Below are 21,181 nucleotides of genomic sequence, written 5' to 3'. Positions count from 1 at the left end.
TTCACAGTCCGACTCTCACATCCATATATGACCACTGGAAAAACCATAGCCTTGACTAGATGGACCTTTGTTGGCAAAGTAATGTCTCTGTTTTTCAATATGCTATCTAGGTTGGCCATAACTTTTCTTCCAAGGAGTAAGCGTCTTTTAATATCATGGCTGCAATCACCATCTGCAGTGATTTTGGAGCCCAAAAAAATAAAGTCTGACACTGTTTCCACTGTTTCCCCATCTATTTCCCATGAACTGATGGGACCAGATGCCATAATCTTCGTTTTCTGAATCTTGAGCTTTAAGCTAACTTTTTCACTCTCCACTTTCACTTTCATCAAGAGGCTCTTTTGTTCCTCTTCACTTTCTGCCATAAGGGTGGTGTCATCTGCATATCTGAGGTTATTGATATTTCTCCCGGCAATCTTGATTCCAGCTTTTGCTTCTTCCAGCCCAGCATTTCTCATGATGTACTCTGCATGTAAGTTAAATAACCAGGGTGACAATATACAGCCTTGACGTACTTCTTTTCCTATTTGAAACCAGTCTGTTGTTCCATGTCCAGTTCAGGTATGACCTAAATCAAATCCCTTATGATTATACAGTGGAAGTGAGAAATAGATTTAAGGGACCAGATATGATAGATAGAGTGCCTGATGAACTATGGATGGAGGTTGTGACATTGTACAGGAGACAGGGATCAAGACCATCCCCATGGAAAAGAAATGCAAAAAAGCAAAAAGACTGTCTAAGGAGGCCTTACAAATAGCTGTGAAAAGAAGAGAAGCGAAAAGCAAAGGAGAAAAAGAAAGATATAAACATCTGAATGCAGAGTTCCAAAGAATAGCAAGGAGAGATAAGAAAGCCTTCCTCAGCAATCAATGCAAAGAAATAGAGGAAAACAACAGAATGGGAAAGACTAGAGATCTCTTCAAGAAAATCAGAGATACCAAAGGAACATTTCATGCAAAGATGGGCTCAATAAAGGACAGAAATGATATGGACCTAACAGAAGCAGAAGATACTAAGAAGAGATGGCAAGAATACACAGAAGAACTGTACAAAAAAGATCTTCACGACCCAGATAATCCTGATGGCGTGATCACTGACCTAGAGCCAGACATCCTAGAATGTGAAGTCAAGTGGGCCTCAGAAAGCATCACTACGAACAAAGCTAGTGGAGGTGATGGCATTCCAGTTGAGCTATTCCAAATCCTGGAAGGTGATGCTGTGAAAGTGCTGCACTCAATATGCCAGCAAGTATGGAAAACTCAGCAGTGGCCACAGGACTGGAAAAGGTCAGTTTTCATTCCAATCCCAAAGAAAGGCAATGCCAAAGAATGCTCAAACTACCATACAATTGCACTCATCTCACAGGCTAGTAAAGTAATGCTTAAAATTCTCCAAGCCAGGCTTCAGCAATACACGAACTGTGAACTTCCAGATGTTCAAGCTGATTTAGAAAAGGCAGAGGAACTAGAGAGCAAATTGCCAATATCCGCTGGATCATGGAAAAAGCAAGAGTTCCAGGAAAACATCTATTTCTGCCTTTTTGACTTTGCCAAAGCCTTTGACTGGGTAGATCACAATAAACTGGAAAATTCTGAAAGAGATGGGCATACCAGGCCACCTGATCTGCCTCGAGAAACCTATATGCAGGTCAGGAAGCAACAGTTAGAACTGGACATGGAACAACAGATTGGTTCCAAATAGGAAAGGCAGTACGTTAAGGCTGTATATTTTCACCCTGCTTATTTAACTTATATGCAGAGTACATCATGAGAAACGCTGGGCTGGAGGAAGCACAAGCTGGAATAAAGATTGCTGGGAGAAATATCAATAAGCTCAGATATGCAGACACCACCACCCTTATGGAAGAAAGTGAAGAGGAACTCAAAAGCCTCTTGATGAAAGTGAAAGAGAAGAGTGAAAAAGTTGGCTTAAAGCTCAACATGCAGAAAACAAGATCATGGCATCTGGTCCAATCACTTCATGGGAAATAGATGGGGAAACAGTGGAAACAGTGTCAGACTTTATTTTTTTGGGCTCCAAAATCACTGCAGATGGTGATTGCAGCCATGAAATTAAAAGACGCTTACTCCTTGGAAGGAAAGTTATGACCAACCTAAATAGCATATTAAAAAGCAGAGACATTACTTTGCCAACAAAGGTCCATCTAGTCAAGGCTATGATTTTTCCAGTGGTCATGTATGGATGTGATAGTTGGACTGTGAAGAAAGCTGAGCGCCGAAGAATTGATGGTTTTGAACTGTGGTGTTGGAGAAGACTCTTGAGAGTCCCTTGGACTGCAAGGAGATTCAAGCAGTCCATTCTAAAGGAGATCAGTCCTAGGTGTTCTTTGGAAGGACTGATGCTAAAGCTGAAACTCCAGTACTTTGGCCACCTCATTCGAAGAGTTGACTCATTGGAAAAGACTGTGATGCTGCAAGGGATGGGGGCAAGAGGAGAAGGGGATGACAGAGGATAAGATGGCTGGATGGCATCACTGACTTGATGGACGTGAGTCTCAGTGAACTCCGGGAGCTGGTGATGGACAGGGAGGCCTGGCGTGCTGCGATTCATGGGGTCGCAAAGAGTCAGACCCGACTGAGCGACTGAACTGAACTGAGCTGAAGTGATACTGTTTTCTTATATACTTCCTTTCATCAGCCTTTTAATGAGCCACCAAGAGAGCAGAAAAATGCTGCCAATTAATTTATGACGTGCCATCAATTGCAAAACATAGATTGACTTCAAAGGTGGTAAAATGAGGATATTTTTAACATATTTTAGAATTGTTGAAGTACATTATGAAATGAAAAATAGATTTGGATATTTTTTATGGGTTTATATTCAAATCTTTAAGAAGACTCAAGCTTACGAAATGAGTCTAGTCTGAATCTAGATGACAGAAGTATCATTCTAGATTTTTAAAAAATTTGTCTCAAGGACTAGAAACTAGTACAGTGTGCTCCCATTTAAGTAGAATTGGTTCCAAGTTCTGCTGCCTTTAATATAGTCACTCTTAATTCCAGGTTGAAGAGGAAGAAAGGCACATACCTAAAAGAAAAACAAAGAAGCAGTACCTCTCTTCAGAAGATGAACTAGGTATCTAGAATATACATGTTCCTGTTTTAAATGTCTCTGAAAATCATATAATTTCCACATCCAAATAGTGGGCCAGTAGCATAGAAAATTCTTGAGGGTAGGAATCGTTTATAACTGTTGAGTCTCGTGTGTTTCCCGACCAGCCTGACCCCTCCAGGGTCTTTTCTGGACTTGATGTAGAAGCTAGATTGTTTCCAGCGAAGACCCAGCCCTTGGAAATCACAGAAACCCAGGCTCCCTCTGTCACCTGGGCTCCAGGTGCCACTGAGTTCCTTATTTTATGTCATAAACAGAGGCCTCACACAGAGCTAGTGAAGCACTCTAGTAACATGCCTGTAATAATAACCCTTTTGTGCTTCATGCTGTTGATTTTCTCTCAGTCTGTAACAATGCCAGCCCATAGAATTTGCACTGAGGTGGAAATGTTCCGTATTTGTTTTGTCTACTGGCAGCTACAAGGCGCACGACTGTTGAGCACTTGAATGTAGTCACTGTGAATGAAAGGCTGAGTTTTTCATTGTATTTGAATTTTTAATTAAATTTCAGGAGCCATTGTGGCTAGTGGCTCCCATTTTGGACAGTGCAGAGACTTTTATAGTTTAATACCTGACATAAAATGCAAACTCATTAAATAACAAATAATATGTGAGGAAAAAATGGATAGTTACATACTTTACTTTTTTGGTTGGGAACATGTTTTGTAATTATTGAGTTCATACCAAACCTAGGTACTATCTCTAGTACTTCATACACATTCCCAATCACTATGTGAGTCAGATATTATTGCCATTTTGTAAATATAGAAATAAAGATTTTGAGAAATTGTGACTTTTTCTCTACCAAGTAAATCTGATTCCCAAGATCATGGTCTTCATCACTAAGCCATACCACTTAGAGAGTAAGTTGTTCAGGAAGTTAAAAAGTATGTCTAGAAACTCTATGCCCTAAGCCCTCTCCACAGAACCTGCTGTTTTGTTGGAGTCATTTAAGCATTTGTAGATTTTTTATTTTTCGGCTTTGCTAGGGCCCAGGCCAGTGCCCAGTGCTCATGTCACATGACATTATAAATACATTTAGGATCGCTTTGGCTTCACTGTATCATAAGCCTAAGAAAGAAGTCTCAAACTGTCTTGAAATAGAACTGTGCATTTCATTTTTCATTTAGCTTTTATTCCTTTGTGATTCTGTTTAAACTGATTTTCAGACGATACCCCAGATGTCCTGGATTCCAAAAGAGAAACAGCACAGAGGCAGTGTTCTGGAACTGAGCCACAAGATGCAAAGGTATTTTTTCCACATATTAAATTTAAGTTTTAGGGGTAGCCTGTTTACATCACTGTGTGTATGTATTCTGTGTATTTATTGCAAAAGGTGTATAGTTTTTAGACTCTCTCAAAGAAAAATGTTACACTTTATAATCATAAACTGCAAGATTCTATTACTGTCACAGTTTAGATATAATCATTGCTTAGGTTCTTTTTCAGTGGTATTATTGACTTCTTTAGACTTTGAGGTCCTTTGTTCCCAAGTATAATAAGCTTTATTACAGATATACTTGTATCAGAGCAGTGAAATACAGTGATACATGTGATGTAAATTTGTAATACACGGGCTTCTCTTTGCCTCACCTCCAGCCCCTAATACACAGACTGTCCGAGGGTGCGGCTCACTCATCGTCCTTTTTCCTGTGGTCTTATTTTCGTCTTGTGTCTTGGGGAAGTAACTCACAAATATTTATTTCTGTTCTTATCCTGTCTTTTGTTCTAGGCCAGGTTTCTCCTCTTCTAGACATTCTTACATTGCTGAGACTCAGTGCTTACTGACTGTTCCAGTCTGCTCTATCTTCTCTTTCTCCCTCTTTTCCTAATCTGTTTCTTTCCAGCTTGTTCCAAAAGTATTAAGTCAGCTTCCAAAAATATCTTCAGCTGACTGCCAGCCCACTGAAGCCAGTTTATAGTCTCCTTTCCCCCGTAACTGATGTACTAAATAAAAAGCAGTAAAGGAAGTTTAACAACCGAAGAGGTGAAGTCATACGTTGTCAGGAATTTCAGCTGGTCATGGCCAAGGAGAGAAACAGGTTTTCAAAAGCCCACTCCTTCCCCTGACCTATTGAGAACAAAAATCTTGAGACAATACTCCTTAATTTGGAGCAAGGCAGATTAAAGGGTAGCTTTTAAGTTTTTCTTAAACTTTACGTAGGGCTTCCCTGGTGGCTCAGACAGTAAAAGACCTGCCTGCAATGCGGGAGACCTGGGTTCCATCCCTGGGCTGGGAAGATCCCTTGGAGAAGGGAATGGCAACCCACTCAGTATTCTTGCCTGGAGAATTCCATGGACGGAGGAGCCTGGTGGGCTACAGTCCATGGGGTCGCAAAGAGTCGGACACGACTGAGCGACTTTCACTTCACTTTTAACTTCATGTAAGGTTTTTAATGTTAAGTTTAAATATATTCTGACTTAATTATTTTTATTTAAAAATTCCATGTATAAAACGGTCCTCTGATTTTAAATTTAGTTTGTATAATTTTGTGTATACATTATATTAATACTGTAGTATAAACAACTGGTTATTTCATGCTCAAAACTTTTTTGCAACTAAGGACAGATAATATAACCACTGACAGACCATTCATCTAAACCAGCCAGTTGACACCGAAGTTCTCTTTGGCTCCTTCTCCTTTATCCCTCTCTTCTGGTCCCTCCCCTCGACCAACAAAGAGAAAAATATCTCTTGGAAATGCCTTTAAGTTCTTTCTTTGGAGCTTCTCTTGAAAAGTCCAGGGTCAGCAAAAAGAGCAGTTTCTGTTTTGCAGGAAAAATAATGGCCTTGTTGCTTTATAACCTTATCTTGTGTTTTTCTGCCTTCAGAATTTGAATCCTTTTGTATAGTCTGCCAAGCAGCAAAATAGTTACTTTAAAAAAAAAAGTCCAACAAACAGGCTAGGAAATTACTTTTGAAGTAATTATATTGAAATGGGTATGAGAAGGGAGCTTCTTGTCCTGTTCAACTTCTCCATAGGAAGAGAACTCTGGAGATTTGGAAGAGTTATCTAAAGCAAGTTCTAAGATAGACAGCACTGCTTCAAGGGCCATGGAAGAAAAAGGTGAGTAAGACATCTCCTCAGTTAAACTGTTTTGAAAGAGACTAATCCTTCAAAGCAGTCAGCACCTCTCTGACCAGGCTTCGCCAGCTGAAACTGCGGTTTGCTGGTCTTTCTTCCCTCCATATAGCACAGTGGTCGTGCTGAGTATAACAGGGCTTGGAGATTGTTTTTAGTCAAGGTCCTGTTCTACACTAAGTGTGCTGCTTATTGGTTAACCAGACTCTGGCTTATGAACTTTAGTGTGTCCACCTGAGAACGGAGTCTGTGTGCATGCGGGTGACTTAGGTCACCTTGGTGGGCGTCCTGGCGCTGAGGCTGAGTGTGGCCCCGGCAGTGAACGAGCTCTGCTCTTTCTGCAGACGAATCCAGCAGCAGTGAAGCTGCCGGTGAAAAGACAGAGCAGAATGACGATGACACCGTAAAATCTCAGGTAGAGATGTTTTTCATATTTATTTGTTCAGGTTTTTTCAAGTACTGAAAACAGAGTGCATCAGTGTGCTCTTACCCAGAGTTGTTCTTAAATGCTTGTGAAGTAGCTCTTTTTTTAGTACCGCGGACAGCATTTCACGCAGAGCACTTTATCAGTGTCATTTTGATGTATTTTGTCCTCAGTGTCTTCATCTTCTCCCAACATTTGTATGAGACCTCCTTCTGTCAGCCCCATGGGTTCAGCCCAGATCTGTACCTCAGTGTCCATGTCCCTTCCTGACCGGGAAGCTTCGCACAGCCAAGTCAGGCTCCAGCTCAGCACAGAGAACGGGGCTGCCGAGCCCTGGGGTCCCACGGGATGAAGCGGGAGCAGCGGCAGGCTGTGCGGAGCACCGGCCGCGGGTGCCAGCCAGGACCCAGCCTGACGGGGCGAGGTCAGGGACTCCTGAGAGGCTGCAGGAGAGGCAGACCTCCAGTTCTGCCACTCCAGGCCCCTCGGGATTTGCAGAGGACGCAGTGACCTGAGGTGCAGGCCCATAAATCAGGGGAGACAAGCTGTGCCCCAGCCAGATCCTCTAGATAGCCGTCGCCAAGTTTGCCTGTCTTGATACAGCTTTTTAATAGTTATGTTTGTCCTCACTGGCCTCCTTTATGTTTTGTAAGGGATGGCATTTGATCACAAGTGACTAGGAATAAATGCACACGAAGTGGACGCGCATGTTTATTACAAGAGTAAAAGCCGTCATTGAGCACTCCCAGTACCTCATTATCTCATAGTCCTCAGGGCTCTGTGAATTCAAACCGCAGTTACCGGTATTTCTCAGGTGAGGCGACTGCACTGAGAAAAATGAACCACTGAGCCCCAGGTCACGTGTTTTCTTAAGAGACAGAGCTGGGATTTGAACCCTCTTGGGAGGGAACTCTAAATTCCATTTTGAGAAAGCAACCTATTTGTGTAATAGATGATAGAACTTTTTTATTCCCTTTTTTTTTCCTCCTTTCCCCCTTAGGAAGATCAGCCAGTAATTATTAAAAGGAAAAGAGGAAGACCTCGTAAACACCCTGTAGAAACATCATTAAAAACAAGTAGGTATTGGTGTGCTTTCAGTTCACACACAAGATATTTTCAAACTGATTTTCTAAGTGGGATTTCTATTTCCTGTTTTTCAGAAGATGACTGCAAAACAGATGCTGGCCTTGTCACTGTAAGTAACTGCGAAAGATGAGAACTCTTCAACTGGCTGTTCTTGACCTGAAAGAGTACACTGCAATATTAGTATTTTCAACTAGCTTTTTTTTTTTTAAATATTTGAAAAGCTTTAAAGAAACTTTTAAAAATAAAACCTCAAATAACCATTCAGATAGTATTTTAATTAGTAATAACGTCATATAAACATAATTATATTCATTGTAATTTAGTTTGACTCTATCCTCACCTGTCACATCAGCTGTATAAAAATTATCTAGGGACTTATTTTCTTGTCATCCTTGATTAAAACATAGAAAATACCTGTTTTATGTGATTTTTAGATAACAGCTTCTTTATGGAACCCTCCAAAGTGTCTGTCTTACTACTTTGAATGGAGTTCCTTTTTTATTAGAATGGACACTAATTTCAGTGCAGGAAAGTTTGTAGTAATACTTGATCTTTTTTCCCGTTCTTTATCTTTGACCCTGAAGTATGTACCCAACAAAATTATTGCACCAAGACTTCAATGCATGAGTTTCAGTGATAGCATTATTAAGAGAACAGACATGTCTTCACTGACGACTTGCTCCCAGATGCTGTGACACGGGGCCAGTCACATGACCCTCTCCAGATTCCCATTTCCCTGGATATGAAGAAATCATTACCTCACTAGAATTCTTACAAGACAGCTAAACCAAAGAGCCACATATAAAGGTGTGAGTGCCTTTACCAGCACACAGAAGATGGTTTGCCGGTTTGGGGGATGTTAACAGCAGCCCTCTGTCACCTCCAGTGCTCACAGCAGCAGTAGCATGATGGGAAGAGGCGTGTGGCAGCCCTAATCCTTGTGGAAAGACCCGTGAGTTCAGATTCGTAGCCATCCATGTTTGAAAGTGAAAAGTGAAAGTGAAGTCGCTCAGTTGTGTTTGACTTTTTGCGACCCTGTGGACTGTAGCCCTCCAGGCTCCTCCATGGGATTCTCCAGGCAAAAATACTGGAGTGGGTTGCCATTTCCTTCTCCAGGGATCTTCCCGACCAAGGGATCGAACCCAGGTCTCCCGCATTGTAGGCAGAGAGGCTTTAACCTCTGAGCCACCAGGGAAGCCGTATCCATATTTTCTGCGTGTATTTAATCCACTTCAGGAAGTAGATTACAGATATTCTATCTACATAATAAACAGAGGTCCTGAACCTTCTTCACATTGTTGATTGACTTCCTGTGTGATGATGACAAACCAGTGACTTCTCTTTTTTCCTTGTTTAAACTTAGGTAGAACAGTCTCCACCTGGCGGCAAGCTGAAAGTCATGCAAACGGGTGTGTGCCTGAAAGCATTGCTCTGTGTGTGACCTAAGGAAGGGGGCGGCCCGGGGGGAACCGCAGGCTGGGGAGGGTATAGGATGTCCTTGTTTCTCAATGAAGTGAGTGGCTTCCTTGGTAAAAGCAGCTGCCCTTGTAGCCATGAGAGATTCTAATAGCTGGTTTTTCCTGTGATCTGAGTCATTCTTGTCTTTGTCAGTCCAGGAAGCCTCAAAGAGGAGGGGGGCGGCATGGCCACGTCCAGACCCTACTTTCCTGGACTTGTTTAAGGGAAAAACAGATGAACCTGGGGACTGAGAGCTCTTATCAGGAAGATAAGATTTCAGCCCAAGAGCCTGTTGTTTTCAGCAGATGAATTTTGAAAGCAGCTGGTACTGCTTACAGAGCTAGGATGCAAGAGATAATAAAGTTGCTTCGATGAGGTATTTTTGTCCTCAGTCCAGAGAGAAAAAAATATTCCAAAATGTTGATAATGATTAGCTCTGTGCTGTGCTTAGTCGCTCAGTCATGTCTGACTGTTTGTGACCCCATGAACTGTAGCCTGCCAGGCTCCTCTCTCCATGGGGATTCTCCAGGCAAGAATACTGGAGTGGGCTGCCAGGCCTTCCTCCAGGGGATCTTCCCAACCCAGGGATTGAACCCAGGTCTCCCACATTGCAGGCAGATTCTTTACCGTCTGAGCCACCTTGGTGAGATAATAGGAAGATTTCATGTTTTCACTAGTGCCTACATTTTCCAGAATTTTTACCATGTGTATATTTTAATTTCATGGTTTAAATTTTTCTTTTTACATACAAGCAGAAAGAGACGTTGGTGGACTTTAAGTGTTGATTAGGGAAAAAAAAGAATATGACAGCTATTTTGGATCAAATAAATAGCATGGTGATATCATGAAATATATATTCTGATCAGCAAGATAAGAGCAAATGTGTAATTTGAGAATTTTTCCACATTTAGCTATGTGTGGGATCTTATGATCATACTTTACTTTTTCTTATCTCTTTGAAAGTTAAGGTTTTCTTTTTAACAAAAAAAAAAAGAATGTTTTGTTTTTAACCATCTTTTTATCCATAATTGTATTTTTAAATCCGCACAAGGAGAAATCTCCATAAGTTAAATGCCCTTTAAAGACTCTACTTTAAGCTGCGTGATTGTTTTAATGCTGTTGCTCAGCAGTAGCTCTCTGAATCTGGGCACAATGACCAGTCTGACTAGACTCTTCTTTGTGGGCCTTTCTCTGGGCTTTAGCTCTGGCATCGTTTGTATGTGAACTTTCAGAAATGGCAGCTGTGCAGTCTTCGCTACGGATAAGCTCGCCTCTGACTTGTTGAGTTGTCTAATCTACATGTTCATAATTTTGGCGTCTAAGTGCATTGAAATAAATTTCACTTTTCTTACCAGATACATTCTCAGAAAATGGTAACGTCTACAGGAAACAAATACATAAAGAATAGGTATACAGAACCTAAGATAGACTTATCCAGTATACTTTTCTAGATCCCATCATGGAAGTGTATGGTCCTAAGAATCCAGTCCCCAGCCCATGTGCTACTTGCGGAACTCTGAACAAAGCACCTGCCAACCTGCTCAGGCCTCGTTTTCCTCCCTGTCAAACGGCGCCTGTGCTCTTTGTTGTTGTTCAGTCCCTACCTCACGTCTGACTCTGCAGCCCCACGTACTGCAGCACTCCAAGCTTCCCGTCTCAAGTTCATGTCCATTGTGTTAGTGATAACATCCAACCTTCTCATCCTCTGTGGTCCCCTTCTCCTCCTGCCCTCAATCTTTCCCAGCATCAGGGTCTTTTCAAATGAGTCAGCTCTTCACATCAGGTGGCCAAAGGATTGGAGTTTCAGCCTCAGTATCAGTCCTTCTAATGAATATTCAGGGTTGATTTCTTTTAGGATTAACTGGTTGGATCTCCTTGCAGTCCAAGGGACTCTCAAGAGTCTTCTCCAACACCACAATTCAAAAGCATCAATTCTTCGGCCCTCAGCCTTCTTAATGGTCCAACTTACATCTGTACATGACTCTGGAAAAACTATTTAGAGAGCTATGTTACGATTTGAGTGAAGTCTATAATCCTGAACTGCAGTTCCTGCTATGTCGGGGGCTCCCTGGATACCCTCTTCCTCCTCCCTTTCCAGATTCAGATATTTGAGCTGAAAGAGAGAGACCATGAAGGCGTTCTAACCCAACTCCTTCTCACTGATAAAAAACCAAGGCTCTAGGAATTTAAGTAATTGGCCCAGATCACATAGCTTATTCACGCCAGGTCTGAGATGCAAACTTGGGTGTCCTGACTTCAATTCTGATGTGTTCTCTGCTTAGGTTTTCCATCTCAATCTTTGTTTGGCTGATACAAAAAAGCAATGATGAATTGTGTAACGATACCTTAATTAGCACTAATTAGGTACATTCACAGACAACAAACTGTTGAAATTTAATTTGACACTAATAAACTATTAATGTAGAAATCTTTCTTTTCTTAAAGATGAAACCAATAAAGAAACACCTAACCTTCAAGAACGAAGTGGAAGCAACGTAAGTGTTAATTTTCTGATCAAGACATGTCCTATAGAAATAAAACTTAGTAAATGCTCAAGTGACCACCCTTTCCACTTTAACTTTATTTCTTCTAGGATGATAGTGAAGAAAAATCTGTGGCAAGTGTGCGTCGGAGAGGAAGAAAGCCCAAGCGTTCGCTCACTCTGTCAGATGATGCTGGTATGTTACTGGCAAGGTCTTACATGTCAGAGTCACCTTTTTAAGACTTTTTCTTTGGATGAGGAAAAATCCAGTGGGGTCCAGCTAGTATTAATGCTACATAAATACGTGTGAAATGGCTGTAATCCTGTGTCAGAAATAGCACATTCCAGATGCTTTTCTGAGCACATGTGAATTTTTCGCAAATGCTGGCTGTGAACCGCCTAAGTAAACTATCCCAAATGTGTTTGAGATTAAGTTAAACAGTTGTGAATTGCAAGTGCTGAAACAAAAAGGAAGTAGAAAACCACTTCTTCTGCCTCCAAGTCCCTAATATCCTTTGTTCTAAACTCTGCGACTCTGTCCTCTGGAAGTGTCTTTGGGAATTGTACAGTCCAGATGTTTCCCTTCTGTCTGAACAGAATCCTCAGAGCCAGAGCGCAAACGTCAGAAATCAGTTTCTGAAGCGACTGAGGACAAGAAAGACCAGGAGTCTGAGGAGGAGGAGGATGAGGACGAGGACGAGGAGCCATCCGGAGCCACCACAAGGTCCAGCACCAGATCAGAGGCTCAGAGGTAATGGGGCCACGAGGAGCTTCCAGAACCTTCCCCCAGCTCTCCATCAGACCACAGCGAGGGCTCCATCTCTTTGCCTCACTCGTGCCACAGAGTGAGCCCTCTCCTTGCACAAAACGCAAGCCCCAGCAGAGAGAGAGCACGTGTTCCCAGCCCTCTGACATCTCAGTTCCCCCCCGGGGAAACCCGTTCTCCATCTTAAACCATTTTCCAGGAGCCCTTTAGAATTGTTGCCAGGCTTCGATGCCTGTTTTGTGGAACCTATTCGGTTCCTTTATGAATACTTATCAAGTACAGTTAGATCTCAGAGGCCTGCTGAGCACGGTCGGTGGAAACGGATGCGTACAGCATGATCCGCGTGTGCAGCGTGCTTAGCTGCGGTGAGGGAGAAGGCTCGGACCTGTCCCCATCGTCGGTGCCCCTCCCAGCACCATGTCATGGGTCCGTCACAGGAGACCACCCGAGTGCCCCATTCTCCACGCACATGGCTAGGGACGTCCTACGCTTCCCACAGGGCATGCTCCCAAGCCCTCACGTAGCCGGAAGCCTCTGGAGAAAAGAAGGCCAGGCTCACGTGAGTCTGGGGAGTGCCCGTGAGTTCCCTCTCCTTCTGAGCCAGTGTCCACTGTAACGCACTAGTCGTGGTCCTGAGGAAGGAAGCCTGTCCAACTTTGTCAGTTTTACTTTGCCAGCCCCCTCCGTGTGTCATTATACCTGGTAGCATCAATCAGGGTACCTTTCCTACAGCACAGTTTGAGAAATGTGTTATCACTTTACAGTTTTGTAACTTCTGAAGCATGAATATTTTCCATTTTTAATGTGATTCACAAGCTGTTAATCTTAGTACCATCTTCTATAATTTCATTATCCAAGATTAGAAAGTTGAGGAATATTAATTTCAAGAGTATCACTTATTAACATCTGTCACTGCAGTATAGTAGTTCTGATGTGTTTATTTATTTGCCTGCCTTTTTTTTAATTTAATTGGAGGCTAATTACTTTATTGTAGTGGTTTTTGCCATACATTGACACTTATGTGTTTATGTAAAGATTTAAAATCAGCCAATTTCTAATTTCTCTAAAATTGGACATCATTAGCTATCTGTGCCCTGGTCAGATTTTTAGAGCCAAAAGACGTTAGGAGCTCACAGGGCTAAAGGTAAGGTTTTCCAGGCAGGGCAGCTCGGATGACTAGAAATCACAAAACCAAGATACCTGCTGACTGAGAAGTGCAGCTCACCGTGCACCGAGAGGGTGGGGGCGCGTCTAGATGCCGACCCCCAGCACCACCGCGCCCTCCTGTGCATCACGGGGAGATCACCCAGTGGAGTAGGGCCCGACGCGGGCCGCCAAGCACCTTCCAGTGAGCATCTGCAGTAGCTGAGACGTGTGCCTTTTCAAATCCATTCTTCAAAAGTAAATTATGTCATGGTTCTGTGATCACCCGGATTATCGATGCTTCTCCTCCGTGCACTGCAGCAGCCTGTGGTCTCCACGTGGGCTCTTCTCACCTCAGATGCCTCGGCGCCAGTGCTTTGGCTCTAGGGCTATGGCGCCTGTGTCATCTCCCAGGTTCTCAGGGTCTCCTGGGGTCTCTATGGGCCCATCAGGGTCTCGATCACGGTGCCCCAGCTGCTCTGGAAGAGTCTTTCTGCTTCTGCGTGTTACCTTGGGTGGGAAAGATTTTCTTCCGTGTGCAGTGGGCACTGGCCTCCCCATAGCTTCTGCTCTCAGAGCCTCCTGTACAACTTTCGCTTAAACACCGGAGGGCAGCTTCCAGGTCTCCTCTTGCACTGGGCCCCCTCGTCCTCCTGTTTGTTCTCATCAGTTTATCTATTGATTATTCTCTTTAAGAAGCAAATGTAGACTCCAGGTGTGCGCTGACGGATCCAGAAGAGGACTGTCCGCCTTGTTTCCTAGAGACCAAGCTCAGCCTGCATCCAGCTTGCTGGGCTCCCCCAGCCTGGGCTGCACAGCAGCTCAGCGCATCCCTTGTCCTGTGAGGCACCCCTTCTTTCACCTGCTGCCTGTGCGGGCCCCACTGCTTAGACCCGGTCACCGGGCCTTCACACTGTGCTTTCATCCATCTGGTCCACCTTCTGCCCTGGTGAGCACTTTGGGATCTCACTTCATCAGCCAGTATGTTTTCTGTTGATCACAGGTTCATCTTTCTCTCAGTCATGGTCAAGTATCCACATGGTAAAAGCAGAGCCGGAGTCAGGGAAGCAGAGTTAGTCTTGGTGACATGAAGTTCTGCTCATCAGCCAAGACCCAGAGAACCAGGCATTTTCCTACTTTTTGTCCCCACCTCTGCCCTGCCCACGAGGAGCCTCGCCCTTTCTAGTCTCAGGGGGTGGGGCGTTCAGTGCTGCCATCGCCCAGGGTTTCTGTCAACTGTTTCAGAAAGAAGCATGGAGAGCTGTCTATACACGCAGCATCCAAACTTGGGAGCCCAGGAGTAGTTTCTACTAGATATCACCAAAACTTAGCAAAAGAAAAATTATCTGCCAGTGAAGAAGTTAGTAAATTTCCCCCCATTAGGAAGGAAAGTCCCTGCTGACACTTGAAGTCATGTCTAGCCCCCTGAAGCTTTTTGTGGTGCACTGATACTTTCTCCCTAAGTTTAAGAGTCTTGCCGCACAGCTATCTTTGGGGGTCCTCGGCTTGCCAAGTGGAAACCTACTCTAGACAGAGTGGGAAGGACTCCCAGAGGGAGCCTCAGTCCTCCCTGCCTCACAGCACTCCTGCACTGGCTTTATCCTGTGCTCCTTGCCATCAGCTCCTGCCCCCCAGGACCAAAGGCACGCCTTGTTTCTCCCCAGCTGGGCACAGCGCTGGGTGCTGGATTAAAGCAGTGCAGCGTGGTTGAGTGGGTTACAGCCCAGAGCCAGCTCTCTTTTGCGCAGACCACTGGAGAGGCGATGAGGTAGCAGAAGGGCACCCGCCTGAGGCACAGCCGTGGGCCAGCGGGCACCTTCATGCCGCCCGAGTCACCTTCCCGCATCCTGCAGGTTGTGCCAGTTTTTCCTTGAGGAGCACCCTCGCCACCAGCCCCCCCATCACCAGATCCTTCCGTCCTGCACACACACGCCCTGCCTGCTTCCGCCTGGCCACATCCCCGTCCTCTGCCCTTCCGGCCCAGTGTGTGTGGTGTGCAGTGGCATGTGCCATTGCTTTGGGGGTGTTCATTTTGTCTTCCTCCCTGGTCTGTAAGCTTCTTCCTTGAGGTCAGGAACTTGACTTACCTTCCGTACGTGATAGCATCAAAAAATAAGACTTCCCAATATACAATGGCTGTTTAGGTACGTCGAATCACATTAGGTCTTCACAGCATACGCGTGTGTGTGTGTGTGCACGCACACTATTATTCCCCCATGATAGAAAGGGAAGCAAACTGGAGTGCCAGGCACCTTTCACGTGGATTCTCTCCCATTATTCCTCAGTAAATAAAACATAGTATTTATCTTTATTGTGTATTTGAGGAGAAGAATCTCACAAAGGTCTGGTTCATTATTTCTCAAACTCAAGTGTGCAGGCCAGTCACAGAGGCTCTTGCTGAGACGCAGGCTCCACTTCTGTAGTGTTGGGGCAAGGCCTGAGAGTCTGCATTGCTGATGAGCTCCCAGGTGCTGCCAGGGCTTCTGGGCACAGGCCACCCTCTGGGCGGGAAGAGAGGGCCTGCCTGGCTGACCTCACACCCCTGGGCAGAAGCCGCTGCGCCAAGCTTCTGTTCTCCACTGCATGGCGTCAGCACTGTGCTGGCAACACACCCACTCCTGGGTAAACAGCTGGTCACTCTAGCTGGTGGCTCTCCCCAGACACGGCTTGAAATGGGATATTGACAAGCAACTGCTTGAACTGCATGGTATACAACAGTACCTGACTCAACTTTATCTGAGTCAGTTTGAGCGTATTTACCTCTGCTGTCAAAGGAACAGTGAGCAGACAGGTCTTCACATCAGTGAAGTCCCATTTCTCCATCTCCTGTCATTTTAGTTATCCAAGCATCTTCATTCTTTGGTATAACATTTATTGCTCGTGTACACAGATCGGGCTTTGTACTAGGCCTTGGAGAGAGGAAAATGAATAACCTCCGCAGCTGCCCTGGAGAAACATCCTGTCTTAACTGGGAGGACGTGTGTGTAGCTGGTTTTCAAACTCTCTTGACAGCAGGCGGCTCACAGGAAGATTGTCTTTTGCAATACTGCCTCCGTCACTGAAACAAAATTTTCATGCCCAAACTGAATAGACATGACATCAATGGTATTTTCTATTGTGTTCTATTAATACTTTGTTTTAAAATAAAGGCTGTAACCTGCAATTTGAAAAACCCTAGTGGACAAATGAACAACCAGAAGTGTACTGGTGGAGACAGAAAGTGCTGTCTGCGGGTTCCCAAAGGGCAGGTTGCTCTGTGATGAGAAAGAGTTCCCAGAAGGAATTGTTTTTGAACTGAGGCTCCAGAATGAAGTTTGCTAGATAGGAGGTGTGGGGTATTTTTAAAAATTGCGTGTGTGCTCAGTTGCTTCAGTCGTGTCCGACTCTTTGTGACCCCATGGACTGTAGCCCGCCAGGCTCCTCTGTTTGTGGGGATTCTCCAGGCAGGAATACTGGAGTGGGTTGCCATGCCCTTCTTCAGGGGATCTTCCCGACCCAGGGATCGAACCTGTGTCTACTGTGTCTCCTGCCCTGCAGGTGGATTCTTTACTACTGAGTCATGGGGAAGCCAAAAAAAATTACCTGCCCAAGCAGACAATGTGAAAGAACACTGTGTGTTAGGAAACAAGGCTGCTTTGTCAGGGCTGCAGTCCAGGAGGGCATCCCGGGCAGGTGGTAAGGGACTCTGTTGGGCTCCGGATGGTTCTGTGCTGAAGGCATCAGAGAGCCTGAGGATGGAGATAAACGAGATGGTGACGTGGACATGATTAACTTGACATTTCCGACAAGTCATTCTGCAGGCAGGACAGAGAACAGCCTGGGCTGGGCTGCTAGCCGGGAGACGGGATGGAGAGCTCTTCTTGAGTTCCCACACCCTCTCTAAGACTGCCAGCTCTCCTCTGGGAGCATCCTGCGAGCACCGGTGTTCGTGTGCTCAGATCATGCCATCCTGCTGTGTTCATAATTGTTTCACGTGGGACTGGCTGTTGATGTCTCTTCTGTATAGATACCAGAACTAGGTGCTCGAGAAGAAAGTGGACTTGACCTGGGTCAACACCCACCCAGAACCTCAACTGGGGCTTCCTGACTCCTCCTCATGGCCTGTTAGGAGTGAGGCTGTCGGTAGACAGCAGTCAGCGCAGGCTCTTCCAGGGTCCCCTTTTCCCGTGTAGCCCTTATCCAGCTTTCCTCTTCTTGGCTCTCAAGTTCAAAAACCTTCCAGTGTTTGAAGATCTCCCAAATAATTTGAAGCAGGTCCTTTTCGTCGAGTCTTAATCACAGCCTTGACCTCTGTTTCCTGCAGATCAAAGGCACAGCTCTCCCCTTCTGCCAAGCGCAAAAGAGAAGCCAGCCCCCCCGGGGCACGCACCAGAGGCCAGCAGAGGGTGGAGGAGATCCTGGTGAAGAAGGCAAAGCGGTAACGGGGCCGCGGCCACCCCGGCCGGTCCCCAAGGGCCACGGGGCCAAGGAGAGGGGCGCGCCTCGGGGCCACGGGCCTCAGCATTTAACCGGGGGAAGGCCGTGCATGTGTGCCAAGTACCTAGGTGTTACGTTCTAAGCAGCTTTATAAACTGTTGTTCATAGAGGTATTATGTACATTAATTTCAGATAAAGGAAAATAAGTTTACTTTGTATCTGAACTCAAAACAAAGTAGTTGTATATTTTAACATTCAAATTGGGATTTCCAGATGTGACACGTCACTCATGTAAACCCTTCCAGCCCATCAGACACCAGGCTGCCCACTGGTAATCTGTGTACAGTATATAAACATGTAAAAATAGGTTGTATTTTACTCTATGTATGATGCTAATCAATGAACACTTTATTTATTTTACAGAGAAAACTTATCTGTGAACTTTACTATATATCTGTTTATTTTATTTTATTATTATTGTTTTTTTAATAAAAAAAAGGGGGTTTTAAATGCTATGCAGTCATCAGTAGAGATGTTTTAGGACTCTGCCTCCCCCGTAAATATCTGAATCTCATCTGGCAGGAAATACAGACGCTTCTCGCATGTATCCGAGTAAAGTAGGTTAGCTCAAGAAAGGGTCTCCATTGCTTTTCCTTTCACAGTTGTGACTTTTTTAAGAATGTAACTCGTTTGTAGGTGATGCTCGCATCTGTGACTTTACTACCAGCCCCTCCGGCGTCGGGGGTTCTGGGTCCGTCACCGCAGCAGAAACCCCCCTGTCGGTACCCATGTCTCTCTGTGTTACTGCACATTCTTCCCACAGTGTCTTTTTCAGCGAAGAGAAACGCATTGAAGATTAGGTCATCCCTGTCTGTTGAGCTTCAGGATTATATGTTGTTTTATACACAGTTATTTCAAGATAGAACCTGGCTTTATTGCCAGATTCTTTTTTAAACATGTTTTAACTCCCATATGAGCAAACTGTCCAACTTAAGTTTTTCATAAAATTAAACTTTTCTTAAGATCAAATTTGTCTCTAGCAATGATGTGATGAGTTGCCAAATAATTGAGATTATTTTAAAGTGTTTTGTTCATATTCTTGTTTTATAATTAAAATTTACATTCAATGTGTGTGAATTTTTTTTGACTCTTAATGTAAGGTGGATATTTCTGTCATTTTACATTGTTTCTTACTGAGATTTTATATATAAATTATAAAATGTTTCCCAAAACTTGAGTGTTAAGATTTTTTTTTCCCTATTTTAAAATGTCTCCCTGTGAAAGCTGTTTCATCTCTTTAAATAATTGGTCTTATTTATTCCATTTTCACATTCAGACTTGAGTTGGCGATGGCCTCTCTCAGTAGAGTTAATGTTATATCTGGAAGGGGCTTCAGAGACAAGGAACATGATATGTTTGAATTTAACCAAAGCTCAAAATTCTAAAGTGATCTGTCTTAAAGTTAGTTAAGGGTAAGAAGCCAGACCAGGTTGCAAGACTCCATACTCCTAGGTGAACCATCTTTGCACTCGATGGTTCTAGGTTGGTTCACCAGAATTGCTTATCCAAGGTGTTCTCCACATGTTACTCAGTTTCGGACCGCCCGCCCTGGGCACAGCCTTACCAGACGGCATAGCTGGGGTGTAAGGGGGTGCAGCTGTTTTACCAAAGCTGAAAGCAAACATCAGCGCTGCATAAGGACTTGTCTGCTGGAGAACTCAGCTGGGCCACTTCAGCTCCAGCAGTTCTGCAACCCATGTAGGGGGAGCGGTCACCCCGAGAGGCACTAGAGATACATGCAAGTGGTTCTTGGCATCATGATGTTTGGCAACACTGATCCACATTTGTAGAAAGGAGGAGGTCTGAAGTGCCGAGTGTCCTGCAAGACACAGGACAGCCCCTGACCCCACAGCCCGAGATGCCAGGGGCTGCCCCCTGAGCGCCCCCTGAGAAGCACAGCACACCACTGCAAACTCACGTTTCCCTGGTCTCAGCTTAGTGACGACCACCATGCCTCCCTGTTCCTCCATAAAGAATGTGAACAGTGGCCCATCTGAGGAGCTGACATGAGGCTGGGCCCATCCGGCGAGGCGTCCCGAAGGGGCAGTGTGTCCCAGAGTGAAAGTGACGTGGCCAATTCCCCCGCAGCAGAAGCTGGGCCTTGCCACCCTGCTTCAGGCCTCCTTCCTTGGGGTGATCCTGCTAGACCGCCATCACATGGACCCCTTTGAGACTACACACTACCAGCTCTGGCGTGCCAAGGCCACCCATTAGAAACCGCCATCTGGTGATCTCGCGGTGACAGCCAAGCTGGGACAGCCCTCCTGTCTTCTAACCCCAGGTCTGGGTTCTTTTCTGCCAAGCCCCACGGGAGGGAAGACAGGTCTTCCTACCTCCACAGCAGCTCACTGACAGACGGTCAGACCATGAGACAGTGGAGGTTTCCCAGACAACACGCTGATAAAACCTACCTGATCTGAGATGGGGTGGGAGCTGATTCCAGCCCAGTAATGTTTTGTGTGTGTGTGTGTGTTTTACTTTCTTTTTCTTTTCATGCACCACACACCATGTGGGTTTTTAGTTCCCCAACCAGGGATTGAACCAACCCATGCCCCCTGCATTGGAAGCACAAAATCAACCACTGGATCACCAGGGAGTTCCCCTCAATCGTTTGATTTTCATTTGTTTTTTATGCCCTGTTCATCCCACATGCAAGAGCATCTTACATTTCCTAAAACTGCTGTCGAGCTATTTGTGTGCAGCCAAATCAAGAACTTTTGACCGTACCCTAACAGAGGCATTTTTCTCAGGGGAAGGAGATGGTTGTGTAGTCAGCGTCTTCCCACTGGGCCCCCTGGGCGGGAAGATGCGCTTTTGTGCTGCTCCTCGCCCAGCACTGGGGCCACAAGTGTGAGCCAAAACTCCAAGGGTGGCCAGACATGCAGCACACAACTGTGGGGCACTGGGCTGCTGTCCCGCCCCTCAGGACATGTTCGATCAAGGGTTTTCACTTCCCCAGGGTGGGAGCTCCAATGCGGGGGAGCTACTGCTAACCCCATGGGGATAATTTACGCCACCTCTTTCAGCAGGTTGTAATCTGTATATCTGCAGTTCAATACAGCAGCTACAGCCCCTAACACATTGAAAACATAGGCCAATACTACTATTAACTACCACCTTGGCAGTTTC

General features: G+C 45.0%; 1 protein-coding gene across 1 annotated transcript in view; it reads left to right on the top strand.

Moving 5' to 3' along the window:
• BOD1L1 (biorientation of chromosomes in cell division 1 like 1) overlaps positions 1 to 20,800 on the top strand; it is a 57,342-nt gene extending 36,542 nt beyond the window's left edge. Inside the window, exons 16-26 of the mRNA XM_070372706.1 lie at positions 3,027 to 3,099; positions 4,304 to 4,383; positions 6,118 to 6,202; positions 6,562 to 6,632; positions 7,642 to 7,717; positions 7,802 to 7,836; positions 9,091 to 9,136; positions 11,631 to 11,680; positions 11,779 to 11,863; positions 12,265 to 12,418; positions 17,880 to 20,800. Of these exons, the coding sequence (XP_070228807.1) occupies positions 3,027 to 3,099; positions 4,304 to 4,383; positions 6,118 to 6,202; positions 6,562 to 6,632; positions 7,642 to 7,717; positions 7,802 to 7,836; positions 9,091 to 9,136; positions 11,631 to 11,680; positions 11,779 to 11,863; positions 12,265 to 12,418; positions 17,880 to 17,997 (873 nt within the window). The 3' untranslated portion in view covers positions 17,998 to 20,800. The remainder of the gene's footprint in view (positions 1 to 3,026; positions 3,100 to 4,303; positions 4,384 to 6,117; positions 6,203 to 6,561; positions 6,633 to 7,641; positions 7,718 to 7,801; positions 7,837 to 9,090; positions 9,137 to 11,630; positions 11,681 to 11,778; positions 11,864 to 12,264; positions 12,419 to 17,879) is intronic.
• The last annotated feature ends 381 nt before the right edge of the window (positions 20,801 to 21,181 follow it).

The sequence above is a fragment of the Bos mutus genome, chromosome 6 (assembly GCF_027580195.1).
Source record: "Bos mutus isolate GX-2022 chromosome 6, NWIPB_WYAK_1.1, whole genome shotgun sequence".
Taxonomy (NCBI): domain Eukaryota; kingdom Metazoa; phylum Chordata; class Mammalia; order Artiodactyla; family Bovidae; genus Bos; species Bos mutus.
Note: the sequence above shows the minus strand (reverse complement) of the source record. Positions and strands in the feature narration are given on the sequence as shown.